This window comes from Felis catus, chromosome B1 (assembly GCF_018350175.1).
Source record: "Felis catus isolate Fca126 chromosome B1, F.catus_Fca126_mat1.0, whole genome shotgun sequence".
Taxonomy (NCBI): Eukaryota; Metazoa; Chordata; class Mammalia; order Carnivora; family Felidae; genus Felis; species Felis catus.
Window position 1 is genome coordinate 169580550 of NC_058371.1, and position 19415 is coordinate 169599964.

Below are 19415 nucleotides of genomic sequence, written 5' to 3' on the forward strand. Positions count from 1 at the left end.
TCCCCTATGAGAAGGAGCTCCTTGAAAGAGAGGCCCCCTTTTTAGTCTTTACCGAGACCCAACACCTAGCACGGTTCCAGGAACATAACGGCACTTGATAAACATTTGTTGAATGGGTGATCGAATGGTCAAGAGAATGACCTGAGGGATGAATGAACGAATGAATGAGTGGGTGAAAGGATGGCTGAGTAGTGGGTGGTAAATAGATGGTTGACTCATGGGTAGTTAAATAAAAATTCGATAAATAAGAACCTAGAGTTACACAGGTTACACTCTCCAAATTAGTCATGTCCAGAGAAGTAACAGTGGTTTACTTCTTTGTCCTAGTATGATGCCATCTTGTAAGCTGGCCATCCCCAATTTGTTTCAGTCTCCACTAAGCTCTATTGTGAAGTCAAGCTGTACATAAAGGGAAACTGCATCAGAGAAACTATAACTTGTAAGCACTGTATCCAGATTAGCACTTACAATAATGTATGTCTTATGTTTACTCATGTTCAAAAACTAAAACATTTTGGTTGAGACAGTCTTGTTTAGTGGAAATAGTAGGTCAATTACCATATTATCCAGTGAATTAGGAATATTCCCTCCAATCTTACAATGAAATTTGGGGGGATGGGGTGGGAGATGTGTTTGATCATCTAAGTACAGTATGTTGCTTTCAACCTTGGGTTATGGTGGAATTCAATTTAAGTCTAAAATGTTGGGGGAATAAATGCAAGTCTTGCCCCTGATCACTAAGTAGGTATAGCTTATTATTTTTGGTTAAGAAAATAACTTATATGCCCTGAAACCCTGTCTCTGCTGTTACTTTTTTGTGGATAGGCCCCAACGCTCGGGAGCATAAGCATCTATAATTCCAAAATACAAAAAAGTTTGAAATTCAATTTTTCCTCACAGGATTATAGCAAATATTTGCTGGAAGAACCTAAACCATTTGTTCCATATATATAAAGGCATTGACAGTGGTTTTTTTTTTCTATGATATAAATATCCATATATTTTATAGCAGAAATAATAGTTTTTGGAATAGAGGCCTCTCAGATCTCACTGGAGATCTACATCAATAAGTTGTGTGTAACATCTTTTCTAAAACAAAATAACACAAATAAATGTGAATTCAAAAACCCAGTGCTTTAAAATAAGGGATGTTTACACTGGGCTCATTGGAGGCAGAGCAGTCTGGGATACCTTTCATAAGCATGAGAAGCACGCATATACATCTTGTACAGGCAAATGTGATAATGAGATCCATCATGTTTTATTATCCAACCATAGACATAAGCCAGCATATTATCATCAGCCACTACTAAATAGAATTTTTCCCCAGGATCTTCAGATCATTCCTCATTAATTTGTCCTTCACTATAGCCTCGACTATTTTTTTTTTGAGGCCATGAAAATTCATGTTATTTTATTTTATTTTATTTTATTTTTATTTTATTGTTATTTTTTAATTTACATAGAAGTTAGTTAGCATATGGTGCAATAATGATTTCAGTAGGTTCCAGTGATTCATCCCCTATGTATGACACCCAGTGCTCATTCCAACAAGTGTCTTCTTTAATGCCCCTTACCCACTTAGCCCTTCCCCCACCCACAGCCCCTCCAGCAACCCTCAGTTTGTTCTCTGTATTTAAGAGTCTCTTATGGTTTGTCCTTCTCCTTGTTTTTATATTATTTTTGCTTCCCTTCCCTTCTGTTCATCTGTTTTGAATCTTAAATTCCTCATATGAGTGAAGTCATATGGTATGTGTCTTCTCTAATTTCGCTTAGCATAATATCCTCTAGTTTCATCCAGGTAGTTCCAAATGGGAAGATTTCATTCTTTTTTGATGGCCGAGTAATACTCCATTGTATGTGTATACCACATCTTTATCTATTCATCCGTCTTTGGACATTTGTTCTCTTTCCATACTTTGTTTATTATCGATAGCACTGACTACAGCCTTGACTTTAAAGAAGAGAGTATGGAAGTATGGATGTCAGATAACTTGGCCATGTGGATGGTGATGATGGTTTCTCTCGGCCTTTCCCTGTATTATTTATCTTTAAAAAAAAAAAAAAAAGCAATTTTAACACTGCCCCCAAACTAATAGAAAAGAAACTATGTTTCTCAGTTTTCACACTGGATTTCTATCAGTGTTACATTCGAACCTCCGTAGAGGTTTAGGACAGGATCATATATCAGATGTTTTCCTCCACCCTACTCTTATCACTGTGATAATGGTTCTACTCAGCATTTGTAAAGAAAAGTGACAGAATGACAAGTATTATCTCCTCCAGAGCAGAGATCAGGACAGTTATAATCACTGTTTATCTCCCCACCACCACCTACCGGACAGCTGCCACGTCTGGATGGTTTTTTACTTTCTGGGGATCCATTTTAATGAGTCAACCAAAGTAGCTTTGTCAACCCAATATAAAGTCAAATGCAAACTTAACCAATCTTCAAAAATAAACGAAAATACCTTAAGGCAATGTATTCCGGGACAGTAAATGGGGTTTTACCTAGGCTTTCCTTAGTGCTTTTAAATGAAATATTATTTTAAAACACAGTGTGTTGAAACACCTTACCTCCACCAGATATCTAAGTTGAAACATTTTAGTGGGCTTGGAAATAAGGTAACAATATTTAAGTGGTAGTTGCATAATTTCATTGAACAAATTAAGAATTTGCATGGCTTGGTATGTAAATGATGAAAGACCATACAAAATTTAGTAACTACTGACTAACAGTTGTAATTAAGATGGGGTTTTAGGGGCGCCTTGGTGGCTCAGTCAGTTGAGCATCCAACTTGGGCTCAGGTCATGATCTCGTGGTCTGTGAGTTCGAGCCCCATGTCAGGCTCTGTGCTGACAGCTCAGAGCCTGGAGCCTGCTTCACATTCTGTCTCTGTTTCTCTCTCTGCCCCTCCCCTGCTCCCACACTGTCTCCTCTCTCTCTCTCTCTCTCTCTCTCTCTCTCTCTCTCTCTCTCTCAAATATAAACATTAAAAAAAAAAGGATGGGGTTTTAATGAGAAGGTATCTAAAGTCTTTTTGTTCTTCTCACAGTGTTAAGCTGTTCAAGAAAAGCTGAACTTTTTAACATATCCATTAATGTTTGCGTGTCACCAATGCAATGTATAATGTGCCTTGATAGTAACATCAGTACCCATAAACATCAAGGGCCTAGAACTGCATAATTTTGAAATGATGAGTAGTTCCCAAAAGGTAGGATAAGACTAGACAAATACAAATCATCATCACTTATTATTTATTAAGCACCCCCCTGTGAATGGCATTTATATTTCATAGGAGGGACTCTGTTCTACAAGAACTAAAGCAAGCGTTCGGTGTTGTCCAGGAAACAACAACAACAAAAACCTAGTAGTTTCCCTACTGTGGAACTGGAGTGGAAGCATTGTAAATCAAAACTCACATCCAGCAATAGACATGTCGTGTTGAGCTAATGTTGAATATAAGCCAAGGCATCAAAAAGGATCCTCACAAAGTTGTCTTCTGTTTTGTGATGATCTCTGTTTTGGTGGATTCTTTTTTTATAATAAATTCCTTGGAGAAGCACCTGGGTGGCTCAGTTAGTTAAGCGTCTGACTTCAACTCGGGTCAAGATCTCACGGTTTGTGAGTTCGAGCCCCACGTCAGGCTCTGTGCTGATGCCTCAGAGCCTGGAGCCTGCTTCAGATTCTGTGTCTCCCTCTCTCTCTGCCCCTTTCCTGCTCGCTCTCTCTCTCTCTCTCCCTCAAAAGTAAATAATAAACATTAAAAAAAGAGAGACAGAGAGAGACCAAAGAAAGAGGCAGGCCACTCCAGATTCATAGGTGTCAGGTTTAATTGGCAAGGGAATTTACATAAGGAGATTGTCTTGGGTGGTCATAAGATGAGTAGATCTCTGCCCCACCTGCCAGAATTTTAAAAGTTTATATAGATGCCATGGGGCGCCTGGGTGGCTCAGTCAGTTAAGCGTCCGATTTCGGCTCAGGTCATGATCTTGCAGTTCACGGGTTCCAGCCCCGCATCAGACTCTGTGCTGACAGCTCAGAGCCTGGAGCCTGCTTCAGATTCTGTGTCTCCCTCTTTCTCTGCCCCTCCCCTGCTCACGCTCTGTCTGTCTCTCTCTCTCTCTCAAGAATAAATAAACATTAAACAAAATTTTTTAATAAATTCCTTGGGAGCTGGGAGAATGGCAAGGTTGGGAAGGGCTAGCATTTGTGGAGTGCTTCCTAAGTGCCAGTCACTGTGCTAGAAACCATACAATTCCCTGAATCCCCACCATTGGTTAGGGATTATCCTCCTGGTGTGTATGAGACGACCAAGAAAGGTTTGCCTGAGGCTCCTCAGCTAATAAGTAACAGACTCAGAATTAAAGTTAAGATTCCAAAGCCCATGCTCTGCCCCCAGTAATGCACTCCTTTCCTGAGAAAGCTTTCTTACTGCGCTTTGTTTTTGAACACTAGGCATTAACTTGATGCAACAGCTGAGTAAAAGGATAGCCTCATATGAATGATTATTACAAACTACATTATCTTCTACATCTAAGTTTTGTAATAGGACACATAAAGTTCCCACATCTGCCTTCTTAACATTTAATGTTATAATATTAAAGTATTATGCATTTAGGAAGGCCAGCCTGAAACCTGGAAAATGTATTTGGGGGAGAAGAAGCTACATCCTGATACATTGCCAACCTCTAGTTGTCTGTAGTCATTTCCATCTTAAACACCAGAGACTTCCCAGCACCCGTCCGCAATGCTCTGCTAACAAAATCAGACCACCTGCCGCTAAGGCTGCCGACTTCCTCAAAGCAGTTACATGTTTTAGTGTTCCTCAGGGTCTCTGGGTCTGTAATGTTAGATCATTTTAAGAACAGAGTAGAAAAGCGACTCTAAAAATGGCCCCTTCTCATTCCCCATATCTGTTTATTTCACTGGCAAAAGCAAGTTTTACAACTATTTGCAAATCCACCAGAGTTTTAGATTAATTAGCTTTCTTGCCTTAATGTAGCTAATTCTCAGTGACAATGAAGTATGTCTAATAAGTACCACTTACAGCATCCCTCGACTTGAAAAATATGTGAAGATAACTACAAATGTCAACATTGCTAAATATTTTACTTCAGCGAAAGCCTGAACGTTTGCATTATTACGAGTTCATTCTGCGGAGGATTCTTTTATTTTTATTTTTTGTATATGATAACAATTGTTCCACTTCAGGATTTCAGAAAATTAGGCAAAACACAAAGCTGACAGAACAATTTAACTAAAACTTTTATAGTGGGGGAAAAACCCAAGATGGAAATTTTTCAACTGAGCGCATTCCAGTGATTAAAACAAAATTGCGTAAACATTTGCTGTAACACATGTGGATTACTTACTAGGATTCTTATGTTCTTTGATATCAAAGCAAAGTTTTATACATCAACCACTGGAGAAATGGCATGATTGGGAGGCCTGGTGTGATGTTTAAAGTGTATTTCACAATGATTACTCGAACTCATTGATTTGACAAATAATTGGCTTCCTGCTGTGGGAGACACCATTCTACACGCAGTGGAAAAAAACAGATGCATTATTTCTTGCAGTGTTGCTTCTAGGCGTTACATAATTAATTACGTGGATTTGTTTCTGTGGAGATTATTCTAAACGTTTATTGAGAAATAAATATTTTCCTTGTTGTTTTACCTAATATTATTTTCTGAAAATAGTTTTATTTTAAAATGAAATTAAGGAACACATTTCATACCACATTGGAGCAGGTAATGGAACTTTTCTAATTAAAATGTCTATGAAATCTCTTCTTCATGTAATTTTTAGGATTTCTTTGCATCACTAAAAAAATATTATTTTGTACCAAAATATGTGCAAAGTAGGAAAAAGAGTAATAATTTTTGTGACTCTAAAAACGCCACGCTCACTACGTACGTAGTAAGTCAACCAGGATTTTAGAAGTTAATGACGCTGCTGGCAGATTTTGTATTTTTTTATTAACTGTGTTGTACAGGTTCTGTATTCCCATTTGACTTAAATATAACTAGGGGGTGGAGAACTCTTTTGGCTGGATTATTGGGAACAAAACTCTCCTTAGCTCTGGGGAAAGCTGGCCTTGGAAGTATCTAAATACTTGAAATCTCATTTGCTATCTGAGAAAACGGGGCAAAAAGAATCCCTAGACTACAGACCTCTCAAGCAATCTTTTGTTTAAGTCTGATTCTCTGGTGGTCCTGTGGGCACACTGGGGTCTCTGCCGAGTTGATAATTCATTTCACACATTTGCACCTGCCCCACAGCCTCACGGAGAGGGCGCAACTGCTCAAGAACGTCTTTAAGAAGAACCACGTGAACTTGTACCGATCTGAATCGCTGCAACAAAACCTGCTCCGTGAGTATCTGAGTTCTGACTTGCAAATAAATTCTCTGCCGTCACGTCAGAGCGTTTAGGACAGCAGGGTTTGGGCTTTAGGAATATTCAACTTTTTAACATTAACACCGAAAAAAAGTTTTGCGTACTTGCAACACGTTACGTAAATGACCAGTGAGAGAAACCTCTGACCACAACCGTCTCATTTCCAGCAGACAAGACAAAGCATGTTAAAATCCTGCTGCTTTCAGTTGAAGAAATAATATCTCCACATGCCCCTTGCTTCCTTAAATCTTCAGACGAACCAGTAAAATAAATCTTAAGTCTTAAAAGCTCCCTCCGTACTGTTATCTTTTCTACTTGAACAACTTTGCAAGGGCTTTTTCAGCTTTCATACGGCACAGAAACATATATTTCCCCCTTCAAAAATGTTTATGAATATTTAGAGTTGTAAGAAATTATTAGGTATCATGCCCTCTTAACATTTCAAGGATCTAAAAGAGAATATAATATATAAAGCCCTGTAGTAAATGTATTTGTGTTAGTCATATATCTTTTGTTTCATGTTGTTTCCACATGTAATTTATTTTCATTTACGTATACTCATGTTTAATGCTTTTGCTTTCTATGCTTCAAGAGGCCTTTTCTAAAGATGTGACCCCCTTGGGGGCCGTTGCTTATCCCCAGCCATGTTGGGGCACAAATGAGTTTATTTGTAGACGCCAAGAGCCAAGGATGATGTTGTCCCAAGGAAGGAGTCCCCTTTTCCACCTTTGGCAGTTACATGTGTTTAATTGTGAATCCTCCTCACTTTTGTTCTTCCTTCTGGCTCATCCACCTGATGTGTATGGAAATGCATGTGCCCACTTGACTAGACTCCCACACCCTCCAGTAGCCAGGAATCAAAAGTTGGGAGGCTTGGCTTGGATTTGAGATGCCATGAGGAAGACCGAGGGGGGTTGAAAGCATCCGTGGGGCAGAGTTCATAGAATCTCAGCTGACAACCTGCAGTCAGCCCACTCTTCCTGTTATAGCTGAGTCTGCATCTTTTTCTCCAGATGTTAAAAATTCATGTCTTCGTGCACACTTTTGAGGGCAGGAGGGCTATATGAGGTCCCCCCGATCAGAAAATAAGTGCTTAAAACTCAGAATAGAGATTCCCAGTGACTTCACGGTGATCATTTCTGTTTCCTCTCTAACTTATAGATGGGTATGCTTTCTCACAAGATGAGAACGGGATCGTCTCACAATCTGAAGTGATTAGAGCATATGACACCACAAAGCAGAGACCCGATGAATGGTGATGGGCGGGGCTTCGAGGCTGGCTCCACCAGGTCTCTAAGGAGAGCTCCCAGGTCTTCCCGGAATCTGCTGACCAATTCCAGTCTGGTCCAAGGAGGGGAAAGTGGATCTGAGCTCATCTCGTTGATTGACCTTCAGATTCATGTATATTATAGACATAAGCACTGTGCCACTATACTGTAACACCATCTCTTTCAGATTTTTTAAAGTATTTGCTGAGTCTTTGTAAGCAGAAATTGAAAATGACCTTGTATCTTGCCAGAATGCTTTCTTAAAACTGAGAATAGGTCAGGAGTCTTATGCCGTTACTCTGGGGCTGTAACTGACTATCAGTTGATTGGATATACCACAAGGCAACCAACCATTTAAAAACTCTAAAATGGTAATAATTTAAAGGGACTCTTGATATCCAGACTTAGATTTCAGAATATGCTGAAAAAAAACCAGCACTCTTCTCTAAGGAACTGACTCACCTTACTGAGCAAAATTTCTAAACAAGACATTAATAAGTGTTTGTGTCAAAAATTGTCTTGATAAATGTTTGCCAAAGAAGTTCAATAAGTGTATTTCTCATTCAGTAGTCATTTGCCCAGAAATTTAAAAGAAAGTTTACCTCCAGTTCTGCTGTAGGATCTGCATGCTTGACTTTTCAAATGTAAGAGTGATTTGCAAAAATGAGTATTTCAAGGCATTTGCTACTCAAATCTGTGATGTTGCACCTTTGGCCTTACAAATGCTTCTTTCTTGTTTGTCTTGTTTACTTGTTGAAGTTGGAGGGCACACGTGGTAATGTGACTCTGTCATTATGATACTGATTTTTAATCTGTATATATGTCTCAGTCATTTCTGATGAGGTGTCTCTAGATTTTTCTAAACCCCTGGCTTCCGCTGAAGATTGAGTGATGTCATTTTGTCTTAAAGTTTTCTCTCTCAAGAAAAATTTGCTTACATATTTATGTGAGAGTCCCAGTGCTTCTGTCGAGGTGTTTGGAATACCATGTCGGATAAATGCATGGGCTTTTGTAATGTACATAGGCTCGGCTTTTGTCCTGTGTTTTGGTTCTTTCTATAGTTCCTGCTAGAGATGCCTGCTGTCTTATATAGCACACCCCGTGTTATGGTGACCACCCCTGTATTTAACACTGAGAATTACTTCACAGTTCACTTTTCAAATAGCTCCCCCAAATTAGTCACATGCTGCTAATTGGGACAAATCAGTGGTACATTTTCCCCATTTTAAAAACACCTGTTTTACTCAAGCCTGTTGCTTTACAGCCAGAGACAGTCTTCATCACGAGTAGATTTTGTTGCTATGGTTTTAAATGTATGTTCAGTTTAATTTAATTATTTTCAGCATTTCTGAGACATGCCCTAAAAATGCCTATTTTGCTACCAACGATAAATGGTGAAGGGGCTGTTTAAAAACCACAACCAGTTTTCTATACTATTTTTAAAAGAATGCTTTCATTTAAAAATAAAAATAAAAAGGAATTCTAGTTTTCAGATACACTTCAGAGATTGAAGCAAACTTTCTGCCTTTTATTCAGAATCCTGTTTGCCTTTAAGTGGACTTACCAGCAAAATGGGTAGAACTTCCTCTTGAAAAAAAAAAAAGTCAACTAGAATTGCCAAGAGAGGTGATTTGAGTTTAATAATGTCTCATTCTTTTAACCCTTTTTCTTAATCTAGATTTAAAATTAGGTTATACGTCATTTCCTTCTCTGTATTTTTAGCTATTCAGTTACAAGTATGCCCCCCCCCATTTTCTGTAAATAAGAGAGGTTATAACACATACATAATTCTAAGGGGAGCAAGGGGTTGACATAGTTCACTTCCTAGAGCATTCCCCTTTGGGGTTCAGATTAAGAAAATTGTGAATCGAAACATCTAGAAAGTCCACACGTGTAAGAAGAGTCTGAGATCACCTTCAAAATTCTGCAGTCATGGACTTGTCCGCTGAATGGAGCAGCTTTCCCAGGCCTCGCAGTGGTGATAGTCAAAGTCAAGCCACACAAACCCAAAAACAAGAATGAAGTACCCCGTTCCAGAGAAGCACTTCCTCGCAGGTACGGATAAGAACTCCTCCTCCTCGTCAGCGGCGTCCTTCTCCAAAATGTTAATAGCAAAATGTGATGAATATAATGGAACTGAATTTTCCGGCTTCAAAAAATGAAAAGTTTTATTTTTATCTTAAAACATGGATTATTTCTATGGAGCTCTTAACATGAGTAGAAGAGATACCCGTGGTTAATTAACGTACGAGATCATGGTCTGAAATATGGCTAATTTCTAGTCCTATTTATGAATTATTAAGTCAATTCCTTTGCTTCTTGGGTGAGAGAGGGGGTTGGGCAGCAGGGAGTGGTCGCCTTGGTAAAACTTAAAACACAGCATTACGGTGGCACTGATTTTATAGTGTTAGAGAAAACCCTCTGATTTTTTAACCTACCAAAGAGGGGAAAAGTAACACAGTTTTACCAGGATTAAAACAAACAGCTGAAATGACTTTCAACTTGTATTTTCTGAAATAAAGGACACATACTCTTCAATTAAAAAGTCCCTTGTAGGGACTTTGGCAAATGCTAACACCGTTGCTTTACAATGTTTACAATTCAGAAAATACTACTTACAGCAGAAAATCCTCGTTCATTTAACATTGAAAAGCTGGGAGTTGCTTCTTTAGTGTTGGGTAGTACGCGGTGATATTGAGCATGAACTTTCTAAATGTTTTATATATACATATAAAAATAGATCTGTGTCTCACACCCAGAAAGATGCTATCTGGCAGAAATTGTTAGCAGGAGAATGATGTTTCTCAGGAATGTAGCAAATTTAAAATGATATATTTGCTGCCCACCCTCCCACACCCCACTGAATATCTCACGTGAGCCAGCTTCAGTAATGTTGCAGATTTAATGGGAAACCTTCTTCTCATCAAGTCAGGTGAACGTGTATTCTATTCAATAATATTATTTATTTACATGAATTATATGGTCATTGAATGGAATCACTCATTCCTCTTAATTTTCAGGGGGGGGAAAGTGAGTTCCAGAAATCAACACCTATTCTGATGATGAAGTTTTGTTTTATAATTCTGCAGTTCAGCATTCTCGTATCAGATATGCACATCACATGATTTGTTCTGCATTGTGCACTGTACATCACTTGTAACTTGTCATTGAAAATAGTCTTTCAGGAACTGAGTGCAAGTCTGAAAGTAAAAGATTGTATATTTGTAGTTTTTAAATTATTTATAACAATGTCCTAACTGTTACCATGCTACGTGATCATCAGTGTTTATTTTTGCGCAGTTGCCCTAGGAGAGTTCCCGGTTCTAAAACTTATTTCATCAAATAAGTCTATAACCTTATAAATAACCATTTATAAAATTTATCGGGAAAACACCCACCCCATTCACATCATGTGGACCAGATCTGTGGAATTCTTTTTGTAAATTAATGTAATACCATGCAGTTCGGTGCCTAATAAATGCTTTTTAATGATGAACATTTCTATAATGCTTCTTTAAGAGATCATAATCTGATTTTTCTCACGTTAAAATAACTGAAGTCACTTGTGAGACTTAGTTATACTTTGCTGCATTTTAATTAACCTTCAGTGGCTATTAAAATGGAATGTAAGTTAAACTTTGAAGGAAAGGAAATAAATGTTTTCCATTTCTCGTCTTGATTTATTTTCTGTATGAAAGCAGCTGTGTTTTTGATAGGTTTATGGTTTGCATGAATTAATATTTAAAGTGGTCCAGGCCAATGCATGGCTACTGCTGTAAATCTTGATGTTTATTTCTGCCTTATAAAATTCTGTCATGGCCTACCTGGAATTCAATATTCAGTGGACAAATTAATTGGTTCTCTGCGCAACTTTTTTTTAATAAGTAAATTATTTTACAAACAAATTTGCAAAAAATTAATTGCAACTTTTGTTTAGCTTGCTTCTAAGAACTTTTCTTAATAAAGCTCACAAAACTTCTCAGCAAATAAATCTCCCGTAAGGAGGGGAAAAAAGCTAGATTTTATACATGCTTACTTTGAATTAACAGCAACTTTCCATAGGTAAATCTGCTCTTGCAAAAACCGAGAGCAGAATATTAAAAAATAATAAATATTTTTATGTTTCATGGTTCTAGAATAGAAGCCATAAATGCAGTAAATACTGTTTGCTGTTTGTTTAGCTATTTCAAGCTTCATTTTTCACATTTTCAAGTTTATTAAGTTAAAAAAAAAAAGGCAGCCTTGGGAGGCAGCTACTATGGAAAATTGCAGTTTGCATTTAAGATAAAATAGTATTTTCAGCTCCATGAAAAACCATTCCTGCTGAAACTGCTGTAGAAATTGTGAAGCTGCATGAGTGGAGAGTATTGAATCTGTGATCATAGTTTTCTCAGGTTTGTTTATCTCGATGTTCAATGCACTGTGTTTCATAAATAGTTATTAAAGTTGAGTAATATTCAGTTCTATGCAGTGTTATGTGTCATTGGCCTTTTGTGAATGTGCATGTTTTAAATTGCAAATTTTAAACATTTTGTCCTCTAATTGTTATTAAAAATGAAATAAACTGTACCATTACATAAAAGAATTGTTGCAGTTGTAATTGCTAGTTTTAAAAACTTTGTTGCTTTATAAAACTTCCAAAGCCAGTGTAATTATAGTCTGAGAAGGTGTCTCCACTTAATGGCACTTTAACATTTTGTTTATAACCCCAGTGATCTAGAAAATAGCCCTTCCTTTTAATCCAACTAAAGGAGACATGAGGGGGAACATGTGAAGTCTAGTTTGGTAAGAGACATGGTTAATTTGAGTACCCTCCCCCCCCCCCAATTTCTTTGAATAAAATTCCTGTATTTTGATTCTTCAGTCAGAAAAGCCTCCCAGGATTATCCCCATTCCATATTTAAATCAGCCTACAAGTCAACAGCTAATTCACGGTTCCATCCTTTTACTTCAGCAAACCTACCCAAGCTACATGGCCACATTTAGCCAGTAACATGTGAAGGAAGTAACCAAAAAATGTTACACATGTGACACAAAAGCACCAGAAACACTGGGTATGAGGACAATAGTCTTATCAGAAACAAGCATCATTTGGTAAAAGAGAAACAAATGAAGCAGCGCTTTTGGAAACTGCTGGAATGGGATTCGTTCCCAGAGAAACACTTGAGGGAGCAGTTTGAGAAGCCTCTGGTTTTACTAGCGAGGGCTGAGGGCCCCACTTCCTCTCCCTCAGTCTTTCCAGGGACATGGGCGGCACGTGGGCCTCCCAAGCAAAACCACAGCAAAACAACGTGTACAGAAAAGTCACCTGTGAATTATGTCAAACGATTTCACCTGCATCTCCACGCCCCCTCGAAATGTGCACACTGTTTATACTGACCCCGTGGTTTCGGATGCTAATACGCCCTAAATACTAAAGGAAGCAGCAAACTTGAAATAACATTCTCATAAATTCAACATGTCTTCCCCATCTAAAGTTTGTCTGTGTGCGTATGGCATCTCTAAGCTCAGCTTCCATTTTGGTAACACAAAGCCACTCATTCTAATGAAAAAAGGTCTTCCTAACCTGGACAATTTCATTAGGAGGCTAGTCAAAATTTCTGGAAAATAAGAAATCTGTTTTACCATTGTTTTTATTTCATGTACAAACTAGGATTTCAAATAACAACTCTCTGTCAGAATAATTGCATTAGTAACTAATTGCAGTTTTAAAACGGCCATATCCATGTCAAAATATGTCAACAGTTTGTCTCCGTAATAGTTTAATATATGTTTAATTTCTTGTTTTTCCTGAGTGTATACTAAATAAGTTTTTTAGGTTGTGCAAAGGTAAACAGATCCCAGCCCAATGAACTGAATCAAATTCCTAACTGTGATTGTATATACTTTCAGGAACCTTTTTCATTATCTCACTTTAGAAATCTTACGGGTTTAAGTCAGTCTGGCAAGTTCTCCACCAAATGGAATAACAATAACACCAAGAAAAAGCAAATAGGCAGGGAAAATAAGACGGAACAATCGATCCAATTGGACAATTAAAAGTACAATCTGTTGGCTTTAAAATGAAGATTCATTTTAAAGCAAATTTATTAAATACATTTTTCTACAGCAGATGATGAAACGTACAGATCATGAATATGCAGTGGGGTGGGAGAGTGCTCTATCCCTGGCAACATGGGGAAATTGGCCAGGTAGCAAAAGGGGCCATGGATTTTCATGACTCACTCCATCAACCACAGGGCCATTTTCTCTGTTCCCTGCACTCCAATCAGCAGTTAGATCTGCCCACCCCACCCCCCACAATTCTTAGCCTTTTTGTTTCTATTCTAGGGTGTTTCATCTGCTATTATTTGTCATTAATTACAACACAGCTCCCTCCCCCCTAGAATGCAAGGGATTGGAAACAGTGACTCTAACTTATTTCTCAAGATAACCCAAAGCAATAAGGTACCACTAATATGTCCATTTTACAAATGAGAAAACTGAGGGGGCGCCTGGGTGGCTCAGTCCATTAAGCATCTGACTTTGGCTCAGGTCATGATCTCACGGTTTGTGAGTGCGAGCCTGGTGTCAGGCTCTGTGCTGACAGCTCAGAGCCTGGAGCCTGCTTTGGATTCTGTGTCTCCCTCTCTCTGCCCTTCCCCACTCACGCTCTGTCTCTCTCTCAAAAACAAACATTAAAAAAAAAAATTTTTTTTTAATGAGAAATCTGAGACACAGTGAAGTAAGTGGCCCAAAGTCACTCAGCTTATAAGTGACAGACCCAGAAAACTAAGCCAGGCACTATAACTCCAAAATCCATGCTAGATCATCTGGTCTCCCAAGTTTCTCATGTGTAAAGGGAGATGTGTTTGTCATCTAGTATTTCTATCCACGCCTTACATTTAATTCTGTGTTTCATGCTGTAGCACAGCTCTACTGACTGTTACAATCCCCTCTCTCTATAGGATTTGTACAATATTACACAATCAATCACTTTGTCCCCAATAGATTTTCTGAAAAGTAGGTTGGCTGATTTTTTCCCAAGAAAATTAGACCTTCTAGAAATTCTAGAGCTTGCATTCCAGTGGGGAGGGAGCTGTGTGGTTATGTATCATAAAGAATGTAGAATTTCAAAGCAGACTGCCTGGGTTCAAATCTTGGCTCTGCTATTATTGTCTGGCCTTGGGCATAGTGTTTAACCTTGCTGCTTTGATTTCTTCATCTGCGAAACAGGCGTGATAACAACCCTCACTTCAGGGGTGTGAGGATTAAATATTACAGTTCATAAAGACTTGAGACATACGTGGTGCTTAGTAAATGTTACCCATTATTTGCATAAGTACCTTTCAAAGTGTAGAACTTCCGTTCTTCAAAATAATCATGGTTTTAGGATGTTTGGACTCTAATTCTTGGGGGAAGTAATAAAGCATCAATCAGCCCGATTTCCGCCGTACTTTGGTGCTGTGGCAGGTTGTGGCGAGCCTCTCTTTGGAAATTTCAGGTGATTTGACGTGACCCTTGCTCTCTAGGCTAAAATGAAGATGTGATCAAGCTGCTCTCCTTCATGGACCTCGTCGAGGTTCCCCTTACATGTGATGTATATCCAACCACCCTAGTTTTCAAGACCTCTGATACTGAGTCTGCTCATCTCTTCACCCTCACTCTTTGAATTGTCTAGTTTCCAGACTGCTCCTTGTTCTTTTATGCCGGTGGGTGCTTCTCTGCCATTCTACCAGTTCTTTCCTTTGCTTAATATGCTCTTCCTCTCATTCCTAGCACTGCTCTCTGCCTCCCCCACCCAGCCTTCCTCACTCAGATCCCTTGCATCCAGAGGCCCAGGTTCGATCTCAACCCCTCCAGAAAAGCGAGGTGCCCTTTGTATGTGCCGCCTGGACACTCTACACGTCCCCTATCATTGCAGTTACCAGAATGAATTCTAAGCGTCGGTTTGTGGGTTCATCTTCCCCTAAGTGACTGCGAGCTCCTGGAAAGCAGGAAAGACAATGTGCTTCTTTTATAGAGCCTCTGTAACAGCTTATCACAAGGACTTGCGTCATGCCATCTGTGGCTTTTTGATAGTGGCTTTTTGAATCAGACGTGCGTTTTATTCATCTTGACACTCCCAACCCCTAGCACAGCGCCTCACCCAGAGGCGGTGTGCAATAAATGCTTGCCGGACGGACCATATCTGGAAATCTGCCACAGGATGGCCAAGTTGCCTGCCTTGGGTGTGTAAATAATAACATCAGCTACATATCGTTCAGAGAGAAGTCCAAAGGCATGTATTATGTCAACAAGTAGGTGGGGATATGATTTGATTCAGCGTCACTGAGTGCCAGGTTACGATGAGGACACAATGTCTCCGTATATTTTAAACAGCTTAGAGCCCATGAACTTGATTGGCGCACACGGCTAAGGAAGAGAAGTTTGCAGGTGTGAACGTTTTGAATTCCTTAGCATTATTTTGCCTAATGGAACTGCTCTCCAGAAGGATGGCAAATAGAAGTACAGCCACTAGAGAAGGCTGACAAGTTAGATGGTTTTCAGCGGAGGCGGTTCTGCCCTCTAGAGGACATTGTGGAATTGTGTGGAGACAGCTGGGATGGAGGGGGAGGGGCAGGTGTCGTGGGTATTCATTGGTGGGTCTTTGTCTTGACAGAGATCCTACAATGCACAGGTTAGTCCACCCAACAAAGACTTGACCGTCGGTGTGACTTTGGAATGTTCCTTTGGGTGGAAAAACCTAGTCCTATTTTACCTATAAAGTATCTTTGACACTGTTTTAATATACACTGGATTTTCCAGATACATAACGACTGTGAAAATCAAAAGGAGATCAGACCTTGCTTTGTTTGGAAATCACATTAACAGCAATAATGCAACGGGGGGTGTGGGTTGCCAGTCTAGCAACCCTGCATCAGTCTGGATTTGGAGCTATCGCTTTTTGGTCGTTCTGCGTAGAGGTGCAAATCTAGGACCTTCGTTAGGTCTACTGAAACTGTCACATTTGGAAGTATTTTCCTTTTCTTTCTCCTATTTACCATGAAGACACTGTATTGATTTTTAAAAATTGTATCTGTAAGTGATTAATATTACCTATAAATTTCAATTTAGGACGGTTAAAGGGATGGCACAAAATATTTGTTCTAAGGAGAGCTCACTGGGCCCAACAGAGTTGACAGTCATTGCTTCGGAGATTGGGACTGGGTTTCATGCTTTACCCCACAGTGGATTTCATGCACAGAAACTTCAAAACATCAAAGCAGGCGTTCCCTTGCTGTTTCAACCTGGTTTTGCATGAAGCTCCAGGGCCGACTGTGCGACCTTGGGCAAGTGACTTCACTCCTCCAAGTGCGTAAAATAGGAATTCTAATGCCTCCCTGTTTGAAGTTGTTTGGAGGATGAAAGGAATTAGCGCATATAAATATTTGGAATAGCTTTTGGCTCATAAGAGCCCAGCAGAGATTAGCTTTTAAAATATCAAAGGAGCAATATATAACAAACATGAATAAAACCAGTCTAATGACAAAGGAGTGTGTACCAGAGGCATGCTCACAAGTGTTTCTCCTTTTACTGTTCGGCCATCCCTTTTTCCCTTCTTGCCTCCCTCCCAACCTGCCCCCCCCCCCACTTCTTTCTTTCTTATTTTGGGCAATATGGGATATCCGAAGTCACCACTTTTGGTCACGGGAGAAAGCAGAGGACCAGAAGTCAGAGCTCCTCTGCCATCAGACCGAGCAAAGGCACGATACCGTTGAATTTGCTTCCTCAGCTCGGAAGCAAAAGGGTAAGGCCAAACAACTCCCCCAGGTTAGAATTCTACCTCTAAGTGGCTCTATTAAAAAGAGCTACTGGGGCGCATGGGTGGTTCAGTCAGTTACGCGTCTGACTCTTGGTTTAGGCTCAGGCCATGATCTCAGTCTGTGGGTTCCAGCCCCACATTGGGCTCTATGCTCACAGTGCAGACAGTGCAAACAAAGCCTGCTTGGAATTCTCTCTCTCTCCCGCTGTGCCCCTCCCCAACTCGCGCACTCTCTCTCAAGATAAACTTTAAAACAAAAAGAGAGAGAGCTACTCAAGGGGGCCTGGCTGGCTCCATTGAGCATCTGACTCTTGATCTCTGCTCAGGTCATGATCCCAGGGTCGTGGAAGGAGCCCCGTGTCGGGCTCTGTGCTGGGCATGGCGCCTGCTTGAGAGTCTCTCTCTCCCTCTGCCCCTCTCCCCATTTGTGCACTCTCTCCTTAAAATAAAATAAATTATAAAAAGAGCTACTGAGGGATGCCTGGCTGGCTCAGCCAATTAGAGCATGTGATGCTTGACCTCAGGGTCCTGAGTTCAAGCCCCACTTGGGGTGTAGAGCTTACTTTAAAAAAAAATAAAAATGGTTGTATTTAAAAATATATATATAAAGAGCTATTGAGGGCCACATATCGTAGCATGAATTCGTATAAACCGAGGCTCCAAAACAACACCCACAGGGGTCAAGTAGGTAACAAAATTGAGGGAAAGGGGCCAGGTTGTGGAGACCAGGCAGGAGGCTGGTGAATGATGAGTGTCTTGTCTGAAAAGGGCTGGCCTGGCCCAATGGCAGTATAGGAACCTCAGTGCCACATCTTCCTCGTGTCAAGAGAAGCCAGAAATCCAGACTCTTATGAGAAATGTCCCGATTTTTAAATCTCTAAGAATTTACTTCCTTTGCTGCTCTCCACAAGCCCTGATGTGGAAAAGAGCTTTTTAACATAATGCAAAATCAGTGTAGGATTTTTTAATTTCAAAATATGAAGTGAAGACCTCTTCTTTTATTGAATAGCAGACAGTATCATTAAGAAGATAAAATGAAGCACTTTGATCTAAAATTTCAAGTTCACAAAAACATAAAGTACTTTATTTATTCTAACCCAGCAGGATATATGCCCAAATGTGATCATCAGACATGGAACTGAGTGGCACGTAAGATATGTAATATTCGGTGATTATAACCCAATAGATGGACTTTGAACGCCACAGTTATTATTAACATAAAAAATTTCAGTGTGGACTACTAAATAATTAGTACCGTCAATGTGGTAAATACATTAAATTACAAATCTTTACATTTGTACAGGACTCATTTTACAAATAAATGTTTTAAGACTCAGCTGTCCAACTTTCATTTAAACACTAAATGCTGTTGAACAAAAAGTCTGCAATAAATATTCCCTCCGGTGGGTGCGGGAAATGCTTTTACATAAGATCTGTTTACAATGAATATCTGAGTAAATATTTAAAATTGTAAACTCCATGTGGTTACTGAAATCTTGTATTCTGAAAAAGCTCTTATATTTTAAACAAACTTTAGTTATTAATTTAAAAAGTAACTCTTCTCACGATGCTAACATTATTCATGGTTAGGTTTCTCCCAAAATCGTAAATAGGTTGCTCACTGTCCCTTCAGGTTGCTTAGTTGTTAATTTTTTTTTAAGAGAACCTTCAATAATTACTATCAGGTATTTTACTTTGCTTATTTATGTATATGTTTGTACTAAGACTCACTAAACAACTCAAAAGAACATGTAGGCCTTTCCTAAACATTACAGCTGAGTTGTCTAATTAATACATTTTCAGCCAATTTGCAACTGTAAATTGAAATGGTGCCTATTTTGAATAAAAGCAGCATAAGTTGAAATGTAATAATCACCACGTTTTCAAGGCCAGAAAGCAATTCTCTTAACGCACCCGTTCTGTGATGGGAGCTGGGAACCTTAAGACTAAGAAGGCGCT

At 39.3% G+C, this 19415-nt stretch overlaps 1 protein-coding gene across 6 annotated transcripts in view; it reads left to right on the top strand.

Annotated features, from left to right (window-relative positions):
- Positions 1-12253, top strand: part of ATP8A1 (ATPase phospholipid transporting 8A1) — a 233177-nt gene extending 220924 nt beyond the window's left edge. For all 6 annotated transcript variants that reach the window (XM_045056433.1, XM_019829563.3, XM_019829564.3 and 3 more), the window contains 2 exons: positions 6289-6380; positions 7566-12253. In XM_045056433.1, coding sequence (XP_044912368.1) covers positions 6289-6380; positions 7566-7663 — 190 coding nt within the window. In that variant the 3' untranslated portion in view covers positions 7664-12253. The remainder of the gene's footprint in view (positions 1-6288; positions 6381-7565) is intronic.
- Positions 12254-19415: the final 7162 nt, after the last annotated feature.